Source organism: Aotus nancymaae, unplaced genomic scaffold, assembly GCF_030222135.1.
Source record: "Aotus nancymaae isolate 86718 unplaced genomic scaffold, 86718_ANA_hifiasm-v0.15.2.pri h1tg000062l, whole genome shotgun sequence".
In the NCBI taxonomy this organism is placed as follows: Eukaryota; Metazoa; Chordata; class Mammalia; order Primates; family Aotidae; genus Aotus; species Aotus nancymaae.
In genome coordinates, this window is record NW_026988476.1 from 20,014,752 (window position 1) to 20,035,521 (window position 20,770).

General features: G+C 43.3%; 1 protein-coding gene, 1 long non-coding RNA gene and 1 other non-coding gene across 3 annotated transcripts; 1 reads left to right on the plus strand and 2 right to left on the minus strand.

Moving 5' to 3' along the window:
• Positions 1-6,727: 6,727 nt before the first annotated feature.
• Positions 6,728-6,862, minus strand: LOC135270491 (small nucleolar RNA U109). Its single transcript, XR_010338661.1, has one exon. It is a non-coding gene; the product is annotated as a small nucleolar RNA U109 (small nucleolar RNA).
• Positions 6,863-7,016: 154 nt separating this feature from the next.
• Positions 7,017-15,791, minus strand: LOC135270427 (uncharacterized). The gene is made up of 2 exons (XR_010338579.1): positions 14,048-15,791; positions 7,017-13,299 (listed from the first exon to the last, which is right to left on the minus strand). It is a non-coding gene; the product is annotated as an uncharacterized LOC135270427 (long non-coding RNA).
• A 147-nt stretch (positions 15,792-15,938) lies between these two features.
• ARF6 (ADP ribosylation factor 6) lies at positions 15,939-19,915 on the plus strand. The gene is made up of 2 exons (XM_012456262.2): positions 15,939-16,023; positions 16,123-19,915. Exon 2 carries the CDS (start codon positions 16,606-16,608, stop codon positions 17,131-17,133), a length of 528 nt encoding a protein of 175 aa, XP_012311685.1. The 5' UTR covers positions 15,939-16,023; positions 16,123-16,605; the 3' UTR covers positions 17,134-19,915.
• Positions 19,916-20,770: the final 855 nt, after the last annotated feature.

Below are 20,770 nucleotides of genomic sequence, written 5' to 3' on the forward strand. Positions count from 1 at the left end.
AAAACCAGCCTGGGCAACACAGTGAGACTGCCTCAAAAAAAAAAAAAAAAAAAAAGAGATGTATTGGGCAAGGTATAAGGATGGGTGGGTTGTATGAGGCTTCCGTGCCCTTGCTGCGGGTGCCACCCTTCTAGTACCTCAGTGTGTTCCCCAACCTAGAAGCTCTCCAAACCTTGTTGCTTAGGGATTTTATGGAGGTTCTATCATGTAGGCATGATTAATTAAATCAGTGGCCAGTAGTGACTAACTGAATCCCCAGATCCTCTCCCTTCCCTAGAGTTCAAGGTGTGGAACTGAACATTCTAATCCTGTAATCACGGGTATGGTTCCTCTGGCAACTAACCCCCATCCTCTAAGAGTAACCTGGTTAGCATAAACTCAGGAATGGTTAAATGGGCTTATTACTGTTAACTTAAAAAAAATCACGAGATCTATAAATTTAGAAATGCAGACTTTATTTCTTGTAATGGGTTACAGCCTGCAAGCACAGCCTCCAGTAGAGACCTGGTAACAGGCATTTCAAAGGAGGAGGGTCTGGGGTAGGAGCTTTATGCTGAAGGAGTTGGCTAAACATACATATTTAACAGCCTAGAAGAGGAGCTATGAATATTAATGAAGGTGGTCCTGGTGCATGCATGTTGAATAAACATGCATGTTACATACAAATTATGTTCACCTTGGGGTGGAGACTTAACATTTAAATGTATTATGGTTAGGCCCTACTCATCAAAGGTCTTTTTAGGACACAAAGGGACTTTTAAGGGTACAGCCTTCATAAAATGGCCAGACCCCGTCCTTGGTCAGTGGTGTTCTTATCAGGAGAAAGTTACTGAAATCAGTCTCTTGTCCAATCAGAGCCGTAGTTATGGCTTGTGGAACAGAGGGTCATTTGGTCAGCATCTGGTGGTTGTAAGCTGCAATTGCTTCAACATTGTTTATCTCAAGGCCAGTGCTTATTTAGCTGCTAGAGAAAAAGAAAAACCTTGTGGCAGTTAGGACATAGGTTATTCTTTAAGTGTAGAAGTGCACAGCTTAACCCTTGACTGGCACGGCCTTAGATCCTGTTTTTATTTTGTATCTTATTACCATAAAGAATCTATTCTATCAGTCTTTTTATTCTTTCTTTCTTTCTTTTTTTTTTTGAGACAGAGTTTTGCACTTGTTGCCCAGGCTGGAGTGCAATGGTGCGATCTTGGCTCACCACGACCTCTGCCTCCTGGGTTCAAGTGATTCTCCTGCCTCAGCCTCCCAAGGTACTGGAATCACAGGCATGCACTACCATGCCCAGCTAATTTTGTATTTTTAGTAGAGATGGGGTTTCTCCATGTTAGTCAGGCTGGTCTCAAACGGTTGACCTCAGGTGATCCCCCCGCCTCGGCCTCCCAAAGTGCTGGGATCAAGCAATCCTCCACCTCACCCTTCCTGGTACCACAGGTGTGCACCACCATGCCCAGCTAACTTTATCTTATTTTACTTTTGTAGATGTGGAGGGTGGAAGGGTGGTCTCCCTATGTTGTCCAGGTGAAACTGCCTTTGCAAAATTGGAACTGACACAGTTAAAGAGATCTGAACTAACCAACTCCATCTTGCTTCTAACCTCCCATCTGTCCTGGTTCATTCCTGGACATAGGCCAAACTAACTTTGGGAGGAACTTAGTTTATGGTTTATGGTTTAAGGTTTAAAACAAAGATAACAGCCCTTTCCCAAAACCCCGTTCTTTCCTGGAGACTAGGCTGACTTTGTGGGACTAACAAACTAGCCAAAAGATTAGAAATTATGGTTTAGGAGTCATGCAGCTGGAGGCAAAATGATTCTGATCCTTCCCAAATATCTCCAGGGGGTAACATCACTATTGTAAAGACTAAGGTCAGTGCTTGAGATATTTTGCAGACCTGAACTTGATGGATTAACTGGCATGACCCAGATTGATAAACTGGCTCATCTGACCTTGTTGCCTCCACCCAGGAACTGACAGCCCAAGAAGAAAGCTTCAACTCCCTTTGATTTCATCTCCTACCTGACCAATCAGCATTCTTGACTCACTGGCTGTCTCATCCACCAAGTTGTTCTTAAAAACTCGGATCCCAGGCTCAGTGGGGTGGTTCACGGCTGTAATCCCAGCACTTTGGGAGGCAGAGGCGGGTGGATCACTTGAGGTCAGGAGTTTGAGACCAGCCTGGCCAACATGGCAAAATACTAAAATTACAAAATTACTCTACTAAAAATACAAAATTTAGCTCAGCATGATGGTGTGACTGTAATCCCAGTTACTCGAGAGATTGAGGCAGGAGAATCGCTTGCCTCCCTTAATGGGAGGCAGAGGTTGCAGTGAGTCAAGATCACACCACTGCACTCCAGCCTGGGCGACAGTGAGACTCCCTCTCAAAAAAACAAAACAACAACAACAACAACAAAGCCCACTCCATCCCTGAATGTTCCAGGAGACTTATTTGAATAATAATTAAATCCAGTCTCCGGCGCAGCTGTCACTGCATGAATAATTCTTTACTGCTATTCCCATATTGATAAATCGGCTGTGTCTAAACAGTAGACAAGGTGAACCCACTGGGCAGTTACACAAACAGGTCTCTAACTCCTGGGCTCACGCAGTCCTTCGCCTCGGGCTCTCAAAGTGTTGGGATTACAGACGTGAGCCTTTGTGCCCAGCCTGTTCTGTCAGTCTCACGATCTCTATTTTCACATTAATGCTGGTCAGTTGTGTCTAAACTGCAAAAGGGAGTGGGTACAAAGAGGCATGTCTGACCTCCTGTCTCATTGTATCTGGGAACTCAGTTTTTAAGGTATGTTTGGGGTCCTCTTGGCCAAGAGGGTTCATTTAGTCAGTTGTGGGGCTTAGGATTTTATTTTTAGTTAACATTATGAATAACAGAAGATGTTCCCCTCACATCTATCAGTCAGGAAATTCCAAGGGTCTCAGAAGTTTTGTGTAAGAAACTGGGGCTAAAAATCAAATATAGATCTCTTATAATTGTATCACAATATCAGAGGGAAGTAGTGGTGGGAGAGGGAACTGGACTCCTTATAGTGAAAATCCTGACTTTCCAGTAGGCCTCCTCTGATCCACCCCAGCAGGGTGGGGTAGGATGCCTCCTGCTGCCAAAGGAAGGTAGAAATCCAGGTTCTCCATGTGCTCTCCATTGATACCAAGAATTTGGGTGGGGCTCATTACCACCTGGTGGGGATAGCTAGGCTATAAAAAAAGAAAGAGCTCCGAAGAGTCTGAGCTGTGAGGTATGTAAAACTTATCAGACCCACAGATACAATATGGGCCTTTAGGTACCTCCCCACCCATGTCTGGGGACAATATTTATGTGTTTGTTTTTTTTTTGAGTCTTTCTCAGGCTGGAGAGCAGAGGCACAATCTCTACTCACTGCAGCTTCAACCTCTTGGGCTCAAGCAAGCATCCCACTTTAGCTTCCTGAGTAGCTGGGACTACAGGTGTGCACCACCACACCCAGCTAATTTGTGTATTTTGTAAAGACTAGGTTTCACCATATTGCTCAGGCTGGTCTAGAACTCCTGAGCGCAAGCGAACCACCACGTCCAGCTGGGGGCAATTGTTTAAAGGCATTTTGTTCCTGACTAGCTGCCTCACCCATTGTCTTCACTTTCCTGGAACTTGTGATACAAAGAACAATGTATAGCCAATCAATAGTTTAGGTTATTTTAATATGAATTCTCGGTAAACAATTTAGGAACGGCCTCTTTTATTTCCTTTAGAAACACACTTGTGGCGGGGGCAGTGGCTCAGGCCTGTAATTCCAGCACTTTGGGAGGCTGAGGCAGGTGGATCACTTGAGGTCAAGAGATTGAGACCAGCCTGGCCACCATAGTGAAACCCTGTCTCTACTAAAAATACAAAAAAAAGTAGCCGGTGTAGTGGTGCACGCATGTAGTACCAGCTACTTGGGAGGCTGAGGCAGGAGAATTGTTTGAACCCAGGAGTCGGAGGGTGCAGTGAGCCGAGATCGAGCCACCTGTACTCCAGCCTGGGAAACAAGAGCAAAACTCTCCGTCTCAAAAAAAAAAAGAAACACGCTTGTCATGACTGCTAATCAGAGTATATTCAGAGCAACTTGAATCTATACTCCTGGGTTGCAGACCTCAAACTTGGCCCAAGTAAACTCTCTACTTACATTAAGATTGCCTCAGTTTTTTTCCCTTTAGGTTGATAACTCCCCACCTGGCCTTTGTTACCATTGGTGGAAGTGGGGCCACAGATTTTTATTTGGTGTTTGGCTGACGTGGTTATTTTCTAAAAGGTTTCTGCCTTTCTAGGCTAGTCCTCTGGCTTCTGTCTTCCTGCCCCTTTTCTCATCATTTGGCTAAAGAGAGTTTCTTGGAACTTCTTTGACATTTCAAGGTTTCCACTTTTTGAGTTCCAGGTTTGGAAGATATGAGAACAAAAGAGCAGCAAAAAACTCACCGCTAAGTCGTTCCTTGGGTCTCCAGGTTGCTAGCCAATCTGCCTTCTTTTCTCCAGCTGCCAAAGTCTTCTTATGCTTGTTTTACTTGTAATGCCTCAGGTTTTTAGTTGTACTTAGAAGAAAGTATTGGAAAAAGTATGCCTACTGCATCTCCCTGGAAGTGAATTCTATTGTATTAATTTTTTTTTTTTTTGAGATGGAGTTTCACTCTCGTTTCCCGGGCTGGAGTGCAATAGCGCAATCTTGGCTCACTGTAACCTCTGCCTCCAGGGTTCAAGTGATTCTCCTGCCTCAGCATCCTGAGTTGCTGGGATTATAGGCTAGCGCCACCATGCCCAGCTAATTTTGTATTTTTAGTAGAGACAGGGTTTCTCCATGTTGGTCAGGCTGGTCTCCTGACCTCAGGTGATCTACCTGCCTCAGCTTCCTAAAGTGCTGGGATTACAAGCATGAGCCACTGCTGTGCCTGTATTGTATTAGTTTTTATGCTTATCTTTGTTTAGGGCAAATGATACTGGCTGAAAAACTCCAGTGACTCTTTTTTTTTTCCTCTCTTCCCACATTAAGACAACTATTGTTATAGCATGAAGAATACATTACATTATTTTAAGAGCTCTATAAAGCAATTCAAGCATACGTCAAAAGGCCAGGTCAGGCTGAGAGTGGTGGCTCACGCCTCTAATCCCCCTGTAATCCTAGCAATTTGGGAGGCCAAGGTGGGTGGACTGCTTGAGCTCAGGAGTTCCAGACCAGCCTGGGCAACATGGTGGAACCCTGTATCTGCAAAAAACACAAACATTAGCCAGATGCGGCAGCTCACCTCTGTAGTCCAAGCTGAGGTGGGAGGATCTCTTGAGCTTTGAGCCTGGGAGGCAAAGGTTGCAGTGAGCTGATTGTGCCACTGCACTAGCCTGGATGACAGAGCCAGACCCTGTTCCACCCCCACCCCCCCAAAAAAAGGCCAGGACTTCAGTGCTGTTTATGAGCTGAATTTGATTTATCAATAGCCCACCCTACCCCTTTAATTCTAATGGTGGTCATATACATATAACTCTCTTGAAGCATTAGTATCTATGACTTTGATGCATTTACTTTGTTAAATTTTTGTTTTGCTTGCACACAACTTTTCCTTGACACATTTTTGTCAAACTATTGCTTTTGTTTATATGTAACAGAAGCCAATTAGAGCTTGCTTTAGCAAAAAGTAATGTGACGAGGCATGGTGGCCCATGCCTGTAATCCCAGCACTTTGGGAGGCTGAGGTGGGCAGATCACTTGAGGGGAGGAATTCGAGACCAGCCTGGCCAACATGACAAATGCCCATCTCTACTAAAAATAGAAAAATTAGCCAGGTGTGGTGGTGCACATCTGTAGTCCCAGCTACTCAGGAGGCTGAGGCATGAGAATTGCTTAAACCATGGGAGGCGGAGCTTGCAGTGGAGCCGAGATCACGCCACTACACTCCAATTGGGCCATAAAGCGAGACTCAGTCTCAAAAAACAAAACAAAACAAAACAAAAAACTCCCCCAAACTAGGGTGTTTCATGAAACTCAGTGATTGGTATGCAGACAGACCTAGGAAGGGCCTGGAACATCAAGAATAGTCTCTGCTTCATCTCTGCTTTCTCCACACATCTGCTTCTTTCTTCCTGAAAACTAACCTCTGTCTGCCTCCCAGTACTCAAAACAGGAATATGTCTGTGACACAGTCTCTAGTTAGTAAGATGCATCCACTGGGAAGAGATGGACTGGTACAGTATTTCTTCAGATCTGATTCTAAATTCTTAGGGAAAAAAATCCAGGTTGGGTGTTGTGGTTCACACCTGTAATCCCAGCACTTTGGGAGGCCAACGCAGGTGGATCACTGGGCACCACGAGTTTGAGACCAGCCTGGCCAACATGATGAAACCCCGTCTCTACTAAAATTACAAAAATTAGTCAGGCATAGTGGCACGTGCCTGTAATCCCAGCTACTCAGGAGGCTGAGGCATGAGAATCTCTTAAATCTAGGAGGTGGAGGCTGCAGTGAGTGGAGATTGTGTCACTGTACTCCAGCCTGGGCAACAGAGTGAAACCCTGTCTCAAAAATAAAATAAAATAAAATAAAAATCCAATTAGCCAGTTAGGATAATGAGTTTACCTGTGGTCCAGTTGGTATGGCCATGTGCACATGCTGAGGAATCCCACAGAAAATCCAGGACTGCCAGGAGTCTACTCCTGTATTCCTGTGGATGGGAGCAGCAGTTTCTTTTTTTTTTTTTTCTTCTTTCCTTCTCTTTATGTAGGAGTAATATACTACCACTCAAACTCTACTGTAAGGTTGGGAGCCTTGATAACTCCTTTTTTAATTTATCATGTTATGGATGTATTTCTGCTCCCAAAGGAATGAAGAGCAGACATTTCCACATGCAAGGGAGCGGCGGTTTCTAAAGGCATCCTCAGAGGGTCAAACACATTGAGTAACTTGCTCTACTTCTAGAATCTTTGATATGCTGTTAAAGATTTATCCACATCAAAATTGTTATGATGTTCCAGGTCAACCTTCGAACATAAGTATGTAAGCACGTTGCATTCATGATGTGTTTTTCCTTTAATGTTAAAAAGATATAATAAGCAGCAGAAAGACCCATTTTTACACTTAGAAATGAAACTGCTTTAAAGGATCTATAACTTTCCTTTTCTGGCATTAATTAATTTGGGAAGTTGGCACACAGGGTAGCTGACCTTCATCCCATAGTGAGACAGCAGAGGAGCTCTTGCCCTAATTCACCACAGAGAGGCATAGCCCCAATGACCCAGGTTTAAGAAATGGTAATTTTACCTCTGAAGACAGTTTTTTTTTTTTTTTTGAAATGGAGTCTCACTCTGTCGTCTAGGCTGGAATGCAATGGCATGATTTCAGCTCACTGCAAGCAATTCTCCTGCCTCAGCCTCCCATGTAGCTGGGATTACGGGCATGCGCCACCACACCCAGCTAATTTTTGTATTTTTACTAGAGATGGGGTTTCACTATGTTGACCAGGCTGTTCTGGAACTCCTAACCTCAGGTGATCCACCCACACTGGACTCCCAAAGTGCTGGGATTACAGGAATGAGCCACTACACCCAGCCTGAAGCCAGTCTTTAACTCAGCAGGTTATGCTATTTGACTATTATTTGTGGGCAAATAATCTATTTTATTTTTTATTTTTGAGACAGAGAATCTTTCTAACTCTACTGGAAGATAAATCTTTCTTACTTGAAATGAAAGCAAACTCATAAATTGTGTCCGGCTTAGTCTTGTTAAATTGTTATAGTGTAACATTTACCTAAGATTTTACAACCATTTCCACACTCATAAATCTTGGTCATTGTGCTCAAAATTGTGTCTTAAGTAGGAGTTACTACAGACAATTATATGCTGATAGTTCAAAGGTTCTGAACAGCATGGAAGCTGCTCCATTGTTTGTTCTTGGTACATATACTATGTGTGTTTATAAAGTAAAATTTAAAAAGAGGATATGGAGCAGGACATTTCACATGAATCTAACTGGTTATAATTTTCTAAGGAATTTTACCTTTCCAACCTAAATCTGGGTTTTAGATTAGGTTAAGATATCAGTTTACAACACTGCCAAGCTCTACTTTTCAATACAACTTTCTTCTTTTCCTGTCTTCCTTTTCTTCCTTTCTTCTTGTTTCTTTTCTTTCTTTTCCCCATTCATTTTTCTTTTTTCTTTTCTTTTCTTCTTCTATTTTTTTTTTTTTTTTGAGACAGTTTTGTTCTTGTTGCCCAGGCTGAAAGGCAATGGCGTGATCTTGGCTCGCTGCAACCTCCGCCTCCCGGGTTCAGGCGATTCTCCTGCCTCAGCCTCCCAAGTAGCTGGGATTACAGGCATGTGCTACCAGGCCCAGCTAATTTTGTATTTTTAGTAGAGATGGGGTTTCTCCATGTTGGTCAGACTGGTCTCGAACTTCTGACCTCTGGTGATCCGCCTGCCTCGGCCTCCCAAAGTGCTGGGATTACAGGCATGAGCTACTGCGCCCGGCCAATTTTTATATTTTTAGTAGTGACAGGGTTTCACTTTGTTGGCCTGGCTGGTCTCGAACTCCTGGCCTCAAGTGATCAGCCCGCCTCGGTCTCCCAAAGTGCTAGGATTACAGGCATGAGGCACCGAGCCTGGCCTAAAGTTCTTTATTTATTTAGTTTCTAATCTATAAACAGTTGTAAATTTGCTGGTTTACCAACTTCTTCTTCAGATTTGGAAGATTAATTATTTCCTCTGGGTTCTATAACATGGAAAGTTCTTCCACCTTGTTTTTGCCACCATGCTATTTGAAGGAGTGCCTTGAAAGGCCGAACCTCTAAGCAGCAAGTTAGGAAGTAAGGCAGATACAGTGCAAAATACTGTGCTAGAAGCAAAAGTAATGTAGAGAGCTAATATTCCATGATGGCTTAGATTAGTAAATCTGTTTAGCACCAGTGTGACCCATTCACCAACTAGAAGTCAGTGTTTTGCTTCTATGCCATTTCTTCTATATATCTACACAGGAAAATGAAATAAGTAAATGACAAAACCTATAGATTAGAACATTTTAAGCTGGAATCATTATGAAGACAGGACAAGGATTTTAGTCCTCAGATCTTTGTGTTCCTGAATATCACAACACCTACAACAAAACACCACTATACAGTATGTTATTGTATAATAACATCACAACCGGCTGAGCGCAGTGACTCACACCTATAATCCCAGCATTCCGGGAGGTAAAGATGGAAGGATTGACTGAGGATAGCAGTTTAAGACCAGCCTGGGCAACACAAGGAGACTTGCCACAAAAAAAAAAAAGAAAGAAAGGAAGAAAAATTAGCCAGGCATAGTGCTTCACATCTGTAGTCCCAGCTATTTGAGAGACTGAGGTAGGAGGATCCCTTGGGCCCTGGAGTTTGAGGCTGTAGTGAGCCATGATTGTGCCACTGTGCTCCAGTCTGGTGACAGAGTGAGACAGACCCTGTCTCAAAAATAAATGAATAAAATTAACATTACAACTAAGTAATTGATAACACAGGGCCCAACAACTGTTAGTGCAAACACTATATGCACTTTTACTAATTATAAAGTTTGGAGTATTCGGTCAGTTAAGAATTCTGAATGACTTAGCCTCTCTGTTTTTATTTATTTATTTATTTATTTTTTGAGACAGAGTCTCACTCTGTTGCCCAGGCTGGAGTGCAGTGGCACAATCCCAGCTCACTGCAACCTCTACCTCCAGGGCTCAAGCGACTTTCCTGCCTCAGCCTCCCGAGTAGCTGTGATTACAGTCATGCACCACCAAGCCCAGCTAATTTTTTTTTTTTTTTTTGTATTTTAGTAGAGACGGGGTTTCACCATGTTGGCCAGGCTGATCAAGAACTCCTGACCTCAAATGATCTGCCTGCCTTGGCCTCCCAAAGTGCTGGGATTACAGGAGTGAGCTACTGTGCCCAGCTGTCTCTCTGTTTTTAAAGAAACAAAACTTACAGCATCAGTACTGTAAACTTTTTGTTACTTTAGGCAGAAGTAGTAATCTTGATTTAGCTTAAAATATTCTCTCAAACTGGGTGTGGTGCTATGTGTGCCTGTAACCCCAGCTACTCAGGAGACTGAGGCAGGAGGATGGCTTGAGCCTAGGAGTTTGAGGCTAGCCTGGACGATACAGTGAAACCCTGTTGTTTGTTTTTTGATTTTTGAGACAGAGTCTTGCTCTTTTACCCAGGCCGGAGTGCAGTGGCATGATCTCAGCTCACTGCAACCTCTGACTCCTGAGTTCAAGCAATTCTCCTGCCTCAGCCTCCTGAGTAGCTGGGATTACAGGTGCGTGCCACCACACCTGGCTAATTTTTCTATTTTTAGTAGAAAAATAAAAAAACATAAAACACTACCAAAAACAACAACAAAAAAAAAACAAAAAGGGAAATAACATATACCATCCTAATCAATTAAGAGATTTTCTCCTTGCAGAAATAGAGAAATTGATGATCAATGAGGATAAATAATTTACCCAACTTATATCTTGGTAAACCAAGAAGTGTTGGTGGGTAATTCGAGTTGGACTAGTTCCGGAGCTTTTGCTGGAACTGTTAGGTAAAAGGATTCCTCTTTCTGCTGGGGTTCCTAAACTGGTGGGTTGCCATTTAGCAGCTTCAAGGGGCCTATTTTGTTACCACAGATGGAGAACCTGAGAGATGGAGAGATTCCTGAATCTTCACTGGAGCACCTGGAGGCAGTTACGCCTGAAACTCTATGCCTGGACATTTTAGTCACTCAAATCAATGTTTACTTTTAATTTTATTTATTTAATTTACTTTATTTTTTGCCAAGAGACTGTCAATTTATTTTTCACTTTTACTTTTTCTTTTTTTTTTTTTTTTTTAAATATATATATTCTTTGTTTCTGGCTCACCCACAATGTAAATTTTTTTTTTTTAAACAGCATCTTGCTCTGTCACCCAGGATAGAGTGCAGTGGTACAATTATAACTCACTATAACCTTGTACTCCTGGGCTTATATAATCCTCCCACCTGGCTATTATTATTATTTTTTGAGATGGAGTTTCACTCTTGTTGCCTAGGCTGGAGCGCAATGGTGTGATCTCAGCTCACTGCAACCTCTGCCTCCCAGGTTCAAGTGATTCTTCTGCTTCAGACTCCCAAGTAGCTGGGACTACAGGCGTGCACCACCATGCCAGGCTAATTTTATATTTTTAATAGAGACGGGGTTTCACCATGTTGGTCAGGTTTCCAACTCCTGATCTCAAATTATCCACCCATCTTGGCCTCCCAAAGTGCTGGGATTACAGGCATGAGCCCCCGTGCCCAGCCTATTATTTTTTATTTTTTTGAGATGGGGTCTCACTCTGTCACCCAGGTTGGAGTATAGTGGCATGATCTTGGCTCACTGCAACTTCTGCCTTCCAGATTCAAGTGATTTCCTACCTCAGTCTCCCCAGTAGCTGGAATTAGAGGCCTGCATCACCATGCCTGGCTAATTTTTGTATTTTTAGTAGAGACAGGATTTCACCATGTTGGCCAGGCTGCTCTCGAATTTCTGACCTCATGTGATCTGCCCCCCTTGTCCTCCCAAAGTGCTGGGATTACAGTTGTGAGCTACTGCACCCGGCCCTCACTTCATTAAAAAAATTTTTTTTGGTAGAGATTGGGTCTCGCTGTTACCCAGGCTGACCCTGAACTACTGGCCTCAAGGGAGCCTCCTGCCTCAGCCTCTGGCATAGCTGGGATCACAGACAGGAGCCACTGTGCCTAGCAGAATTAGTAATTTTTTTCTTTTTTTGGAGTCTTGCTCTGTCACCCAGGCTGGAGTACAGTGGTGCAATCTCGCTCAGCTCACTGCAACCTCCACCTTGAGGGTTCAAGCCACTCTCCTGCTTCAGCCTCCCAAGTAACTGGGACTACAGGCCCACGCCACCACACCCAGATATGTTTTTGTATTTTAGTAAAGATGAGGTTTTACCGTGTTGCCCAGGCTGGTCTCGAACTCCCGAGCTTAGGCAATCTACCCGCCTCAGGCTCCCAAAATGCTAGGATTACAGATATGAGCCACTGTGCCCGGCTGGGATTAGTACTTTTTCTAAAGCTACACAATATTATAACTTTTTATTTATACTTTATTTCTACTGCTAATAGATTTCCTAGGATTTATTCCCTCTTTATTTATTATTTTTATTTATTTATTGATTTTAGAGACAGAGTCTCGCTCTGTTGCCCAGGCTGGAGTGCAGCGGTGCGATCTCAGCTCACTGCAACCTCTGCCTCCAGGATTCAAGTGATTATCCTGTCTCAGCCTTCTGAGTAGCTGGGATTACAGACACGTGCCACCATGCCCAGCTGGGTTTTTTTTGTATTTTTAGTAGAGATAGGGTTTCACCATGTTGGTCAGGCTGGTCTCGATCTCCTGACTTTGTGATCCACCTGCCTCGGCCTCCCAACGTGCTGGAATTACAGGTGTGAGCCAACAAGCCCAGCTACCCTCTCTTTAATTCTGGGTTTAATTCTGGGTCTTACCTAAGGGTTTGAAATGATAAATGGGATAAAATCACCATCAAACAAATACATGGTCACACCACCTTTGCCATGTGGTCAGTCATCCTTGGTACTTGATAGGATAAAAAATACATTACAGGGTCTTATAGAATGAGTGATTTTTAAGAGCTCTAAGAATTCAGAAATCAGGGTAAATAGTGTGTTGTACTATTGTTAGAGAATACATTAATTTCAATTTAAAAACAGGGGGTCAGGCACAGTGGCTCATGCCTGTAATCCCAGCACTCTGGGAGGCTGAGGCGAGTGGATCACAAGGTCAGGAGTTTGAGAGCAGCCTGGTCAATATGGTGAAAACCCCTCTCTACTAAAAATACAAAAATTAGCTGAGCGTGGTGTTCTGCACCTGTGGTCTCAGCTGCTCGGGGGCTGAAGCAGGAGAATTGCTTGAACCTGGGAGGAAAAGGTTGCAGTGGGCTGAGATTGTGCCACTGCACTCCAGCGTGGGTGACAAAACGGGACTCTGCCTCAAAGAAAAAAACAAAACAAAACAACAACAACAGAAAGCCTAAGCCATTGTTTCCAAGTAAGCATTTCTTCTTCTTCTTTTTTTTTTAAGATTGTGATTTTAAGATACTCCCTGATTTGGGAGTAAAGCACACAGAAAATGATTCAGTTCCAATGCAGCATTTTTTCTTATGAGAAAAAACATAGTATTGGCTGGGTGCAGTGTCTCAGGCCTGTAATTCCAGCTCTTTGGGAGGATGACGCAGGAGGATTGCTTGAGTCCAGGAGTTTGAGACCAGTCTGGGTTACAGTGAGGTCCTGTGTCTACAAAAAAAAGATAAATAAAAACTATAGTATTTTATTTATACTATTTTAGTCAGGAATATCATAAACATGTGGTTGTTGAAGAGATTAAAAATGAAATGGTATTCTCTAGGGAAGCCTGGTTTGCAGGTAAATTATAGAAATCTCTTCATTTACAGGCTTTGAGTTAAAAAGTAGAGACAGATTTTTCTATACTTAGCTGTTGGAGCATTCATCTGTTTAAAATTTAAAACATAACCCAGGCTAGGCCTAGTGGCTCACTCCTCTAATCCCAACACTTTGGGAGGCCAAGGCCTGCAGATCACTTGAGGTTAAGAGTTTGAGACCAGCCTAGCCAACATGGCGAAACCCTGATTCTACTAAAAATACAAAAAGTAGCTGGGCATGGTGGTGAATGCCTGTAATCCTAGCTACTTGGGAGGATGAGACAGGTGGACCACGAGGTTAGTGTTCGAGACCAGCCTGGCCAATATGGTGAAACCCCATCTCTACTAAAAATACAAAAATTGGTCAGGCATAGTGGTGCATGCCTGTAGTCCGAGCTACTCAGGAGGCTGAGGCAGGAGAATTGCTTGAACCTGGGAGGCGGAGGTTGCAGTGAGCTGAGATTGAGCCACTGCACTCCAGCCTGAATGACACAGCAAGACTCCATCTCAAAAACAAAACAAAACCCACAAACACAAAAATATAACCCAGGTGCCTGGATAAAAATAAAAATTTAAAAAGGGCTGGGTGCGGTGGCTCATACCTGTAATCCCAGAACTTTGGGAAGCTGAGGTGGGCAGATCACTTAGGTCTAGGAGTTCAAGACCAGCCTCGCCAACACAGTGCAACCTGTTTTTACAAAAAAATAGAAAAATTAGTCACGCGTGGTGGCGCACACCTTTAGTCCCAGACACTTGAGATGCTGAGGTAGGAGTATCTCTTGAGCCTAGGAGGTCAAAGCTGCAGTGAGCCGACATCACACCACTGCACTGCAGCCTGGGTGACAGAGCAAGACCCTGTCTCACAAAAAAAAAAAGAGGTGGGGGGGAGGATGAAACTTGAACTCCAGTCTTCAGACTCCTATGTTTTTCATATGACAGTGCTTCATCTTAAGGTATATGGAAAGTAAATGAAATAACTGTTAGAAAATTAATGTTTAGTATGTTTCAGGTTGAAATGAAGTTTGTAAGGTTATCATATAATCTATCTTCCATTATCCAATTTTCTTAATTTGTGAAATAAAAATAGTATGTTACTATATGCTGTTTATAGCATCTTCCTTTTTAAACAAAAATACTCATTTCCTGTTTTTTTTCTCCCCTTGATATTTGAAGGTTTCACATTATTTTACTTTAATTTTATCACTAACAATTTGATACAAAAAGGTGTCCTTGGCCAGACACAGTGGCTCATGCCTGTAATCCTAACACTTTGGGAGGCCGAGGTGGATCACCTGAGGTCAGGAGTTCCAGCATGGCCAACATAGTGAAACTCCGTCTCTACTAAAAATACAAAAATTAGCCGAGCTTGGTGGCAGGCACCTGTAATCCGAGCTGCTTCGGAGGCTGAGGCAGGAGAATTGCTTGAACCCGGGATGAGGAGGCTCCAGTGAGCCGAGATTGTGCCACTGGACTCCAGCCTGGGCGACAGAGCAAGACTCCGTCTCAAAAAACAAACAAAAAACATAAAATGTGTCCTAAAGTGTTCCACATGGTTTTATTTAATCCTCACGTTGTTAGCAAGGTCAACTTATACATGAGATAAACTTAGAAAGGTTAAGTGCCCAGATCCAGGCCACACAAGTGGTCGTTCTATATTCTAAATCCTATGCTTGACCTTCTAGGCTTCTTAAAGTTAAGAACGGGTAGGTGGGTGAGAAACTACTACTAATCATGTAAGATAAACTGATAAAGATGAACAGTTGTCGCATTCTAAAAAGGTGAAAACGTGGCAAGGCACAAGAACTCTTGATAATACTGCAGTTTTTAAGAAACGTGGGCTGGTCTTGAAGAGACCTATAGGGAGACAGGGCTCAAACATTCAAAAGAGCTGCAAAGTAAACTCAACTCCGCGAAAGCGCTGCACTGACTGGCAGATTCCACACGAGACACTGGCCTCCCACGTGTCTTTCAGGAAACACACAAAACTCGAGGGATAAAGGAAGCCAAGAAGGGGTTGCGGAAGAAAAAAAAAAAAAGCGAACAGAACTTCCCTGGGAGGTTGAGGGTGCACGAAGACTAGGACGAGCGGAAGGAACTCGCAGAGCATCTGTCGGGCACCGAGATCTGGGGACAGGCCTGCAGGCAGCTTGGTTCGCGGAGAGAGCGGGCTGCCCGTGGGCCCCACCCTGTGGAGTCCCCAGGAGATCTGCTCCCCTGGATCGGGTGGGCAGAGGAGGGCAGAGCGCCGAAGAGAAAAGCAGGAAAGGAGACGCTAGAAGAGCTACAGGTGGTCATGGGTGAGTCCGAGGTTCGCGGACTCGGGACCGGCCGCACCTGCGAGCCCTCTGAGACACCGTAGCCCCGCCCCTCTGGCGCGAGGCGCCCGTGACGCTAGGCGCGCGGGCTCCTCTCCTTACAGAGGTCGCTCTGGTCCGAACGGTCGGCCTCTGCTGCGCCTGCGTGGTCGGGAGGGGAAGTGAGGCGGTTTCCTCAGCGTCTTTTCCGGCAGCGGCGGCGGCAGAACTGGGAGGAGTAGGTGGAGGCCACGGGGAGCCCGCGCTCGGGGCGGTGGCTGGAGGTAACCTCCTGGGCCAAGCTGGAAAGGCGGGCCACCTCGGTCTTCGCTCCTCTCTGGACCTCTGGCGGTAACTCCCTCTCCCTCTCTGTTTCTCTGCAGGCAGCGCACCGAGTTCCAGCGAGGATCCATGACCTGACGGGGCCCCGGAGCCGCGCTGCCTCTTGGGTGTCCTGGGTCGGTGGTGAGCCCAGTGCTCGCAGGCCGGCAGGCGGGCCGGAGGGCCGCAGTCTCCCTCGGGGTGAGAGTAAGGAAGACGGAGGAGCGGGAACCGCGGCGGCGCTCGTGCGGCGCCTGCGGGGGGAAGGGCAGTTCCGGGCCGGGCCGCGCCTCAGCAGGGCGGCGGCTCCCGGCGCAGACTCGGCCCGGGTGGTAGCGGCGACCGGAGGAATCAAGTTGTGCGGGCGGTGATGCCCGAGTGAGCGGCGGGCCTGGGCCTCTGCCCTTAGGAGGCAACTCCCACGCAGGCCGCATAGGCGCCCTCGCGGCCGGGAGGCTTCGTTTCGGTTTCGCGGCGGCGGCGGCGTTGTTGGCTGAGGGGACCTGGGACACCTGAATGCCCCCGGCCCCGGCTCCTCCGACGCGATGGGGAAGGTGCTATCCAAAATCTTCGGGAACAAGGAAATGCGAATCCTCATGTTGGGCCTGGACGCGGCCGGCAAGACAACAATCCTGTACAAGTTGAAGCTGGGCCAGTCAGTGACCACCATTCCCACCGTGGGTTTCAACGTGGAGACGGTGACTTACAAAAATGTCAAGTTCAACGTGTGGGATGTGGGCGGCCAGGACAAGATCCGGCCGCTCTGGCGGCATTACTACACTGGGACCCAAGGTCTGATCTTCGTAGTGGACTGCGCCGACCGCGACCGCATCGACGAGGCCCGCCAGGAGCTGCACCGCATTATCAATGACCGGGAGATGAGGGACGCCATAATCCTCATCTTCGCCAACAAGCAGGACCTGCCCGATGCCATGAAACCCCATGAGATCCAGGAGAAACTGGGCCTGACCCGGATTCGGGACAGGAACTGGTATGTGCAGCCCTCCTGTGCCACCTCAGGGGACGGACTCTATGAGGGGCTCACATGGTTAACCTCTAACTACAAATCTTAATGAGCATTCTTCACCCATCCCCTGGAAGGAGAGAAATCAAAAACCCATTCATAGGATTATCGCCACCATCACCTCTTTCAATTGCCACTTTCTCTTCTTTGAATTTGAACTCTGGAGTTACTGTTCTACGGTTTGGGGGGAGGGGGTTTGGGGGGTTTTCTCTTTTGTTCCCTTTTTTTCTTTTTCCTTTTTTTCTTTTGCTTTGCGTTAGGATGCTTTGATCTGACATTGACATGAACATAAAGTGCTAGATGCTCTTGCTGACTTCCAGCAGATGGGATGGGGGAAATACAGCAGTTATTGGTAAAGACCTTTGTAATAATGGTTTGATTTTTTTATTTCGAGAGAATCTTTCATTTTCCTATGTATGCTTTTTTCCTTTTTTGCCCAGTTTCCTTATCACTTGCTGTAGATGGCTTATTTTGCATTCATGCAGACTATGTTGCAAGTCTGTTTCATCTAGTAAACTGAAAATTATTGCTTAATCAAACTGCCGTTTGTCTTTTATATTTAAGGCCTTTCCCTCTTCCTTATGAGTTCTAACTTTAACTTAGTAATTTCAAATGTGACCTTTTATATCTAAGACCAGTATAGTAAACTTAGCCCACAGTGGCAAATCATGAGTAATATCATTGTAATATGTTCCAGTTGCACCTCAGTATGTTAAACAGGTAATGTAAGAAGTTATCTGAAATGTCAGCAAATGTTCTGAAACGTACGTACATCATGCATGAGTAGGAATAAAACCCAAGTTCCCCATAACGTAGCTAACTTAACGCTGCATAAAAATATGAAAGTGTAACCCGTCAAGGACACACTTTTTTTTTCCACTGCAAAGTTAGTCACTTTGCTGTTTTTCCTCTTTTTTTAAACTTTAAAAATAGATTCTTTCCATAAATTGGAGCAATAATGGTGTATGCCACACACAGATGAAATATTTGTAGATATTTTAAGTGACTTTTGGGCAAAACTGGAATGTATACTTTTACCTTGTTTCAAATGTCTAAGACCAGTAATTTAAAAGTTACTAAAAGGTTTACTTTGTTCATTAATAAAGCATTTAACAATTCAAATTATATGCACCTTTTACCTAGTTGAAAAAAAAGAAACATTCCTGTTTTCACATTATGGCAACTGATTAAACTGAAGCTATAAGTCATTTTTTATAGATGAGTGATCCACATCTCCATCAATTAGAACACTGGAAAAGATGTTTTATAAAAAAGGTATTTAATTTTGTTTGTAGGATTAACTCATGCAAATAGTCAGATATCCTGTTGGTTCAATAGTACACTGTCTGCTTTAAGGAAGGAAATGTGATGAATGAATGATGTGTAGACTTGAGGGATGACTATTAAAGAGGATGTAGGATGAAGAGAGAGAACCTACAGATGACAATGAATGTAAACTTATTTTTCTTCATGTGTAAGCAGTGTGCTTGCTGGTGATATCCAGATCCTAACAAGATTATTTGGTTAGCTGGTTAGGACCAGTAACTGGATTGAGACCACTATGATAATATTTTGAACCAAATGTTAATGCTTGGTGCAGAATTGTGAAGCAGCATCTGGTTCTTATATAGCCTTAAGGATTAATTTGAGTGATCCTCAAGGAATTAAATAGGGAATTTCAGAAATGTAGACTGCAAAGGCAGTATGCAGGAAAAGGTGGAGTGGGTTTTGTTTAATGAGGGTGTCTGAAAACTAAAATTGAGCGGGATATCATGGTATAGTTGGACAGTATTGGTCCTTCACACTTTGGCCATATTGTATAACGGAGCTTTTACCAAAGATGTGTGAGAAGTGTAAGGCTATAAAAAAATGAACTATTCAAAGTAAAACTCTTGACAAACATTTTACTTAAAGCAGATGAAAAAGGGTATTACGTTATAGGCTCCTGTTGGTGCAGAGGGATTTTTGATTTCAAGATGCAACTAAAGTACAGTTCTCAGTTTCACTTTAGTAGAAATAGCCCTAGAAATGAGGCTGATAAACACATCTAAGAACACTGGTTGCTTTCTAAAATTCCCAAAGCTCCACCATAAATGTAATTCTTAGTGTTTTAAGTGATTGCATTTTAAGGTACATAAATATGGGTTATCCAAATATCAATGCTATAGTAACATCCTGAAACAAAACAAGCACAAAGGTATAAATGCCTAAACTGGAGGAAACTTGAAACCCTCATGTTAACTCTTAAATGTATTTCTAACTTGTGAAGACAGATTGGTAGGCAGCCATTTTTTTGTGTCTTAAAATAACTGGGGGCATAGTTAAAATTTTATACATCAAGTGATTGCTATTATTGAATGTTGCAGGTGAGATGTGGTTATTTTTAGTTTATTTGAAATGTTTGACTGGAAAAGGGGGAGGGGAAAGCAAATATTTGAAATTTGGAAAACCTTAAACCTTTTGGTAAGAAATTGTAACTTTCACTTACATTTTCTTTAAGGATATAAAAGGTTGATAATTGATGTAGTTAAATTGAACAATAACCATTGGTGACTATGGAGCAGGTAATTATAGCCTGCAGAAAAAGTTACAATCTAGGAATTGAAAAAATAAGATCCTGAAGTCGTTTAATTGCATCAATTTCTGTATTTATGTGAATTTATAAACTGCAGTAAGTTTTGAATGAGGTTAATCTTGTTTAATATAAGTAAATGAGTCTGTAGACTGTGATCTCCCCAAACGAAAAAGTACAGTACTTGGAATTGTGTTCTTTATGGTTGTAGTGTTGGTAAAGCACTAATATGCAGAAAATAAAGGAATTACACAGTGCAGTTTCTCACGTTATGTTACTCGCTTGAATTAGATAAGTGGGACGTGTGGTGTTTCGGGCTATGTTATTCTCCAGGGTATATGGTAAAAAGTGACAATTTGGAAGTCACCTGACTTTTTTAAGAACAACAAAAAAAATCAGTTTGGTTCCCATAAATTCTGTTTGAGGTGGTTCGCCCTGTTTTAGTTTCACCAAACTTAATCTGACTGTATGATAATTAAGGACACAGCAGTTAAACAATTTTTAAAAACTGAGGTCCCATAGCAGTCTTTATTCTGTTTTTTTCCAAATTACAACCTGAGCATTTTTAGAGGTACGGAATTGTGTCTAAAGAACTGGCCTTAAGTCTTAAGTTTAAGTCTTAATTCTTTACTATAGACATTTGGATTTTAAAGTTTCTTTAGAGGTCAAATTGTCCTATAGGAATGGCAGAATTGTATTCATTTAGAAAGTAAAATAGTATCATACAGGATAAGGTCGGAAGAAAGAAAAGTAAAAGATGAGTAACTTATTGGATAAAAGGGTTTTAAAGACATTCTTCTAAGCCTTTCCTCCTGTATTAGCAATTTTTATAGTTTGATTTTGGAGTGTCTTCATGTGATCTCTAGTATGATTTAACCTCCATGTTAATATTTATTAATACATTTAATACTGTGGTTAAGATACTGTGACAAAGTATCAATTTGTCAGTGTTAGCAATAGAAAATATTTTCCTCTTTAGTGTGTTTTTACGCTTTAATATAAGCTTAGAAATATAGTAGCTGTAATCTGAATGGTGATACAGCTTACAAAATTCCGAAAATTATTTTCTCAATACCTTGTCAAATATGTATCAGGATTACAGATAAGGCAAGTC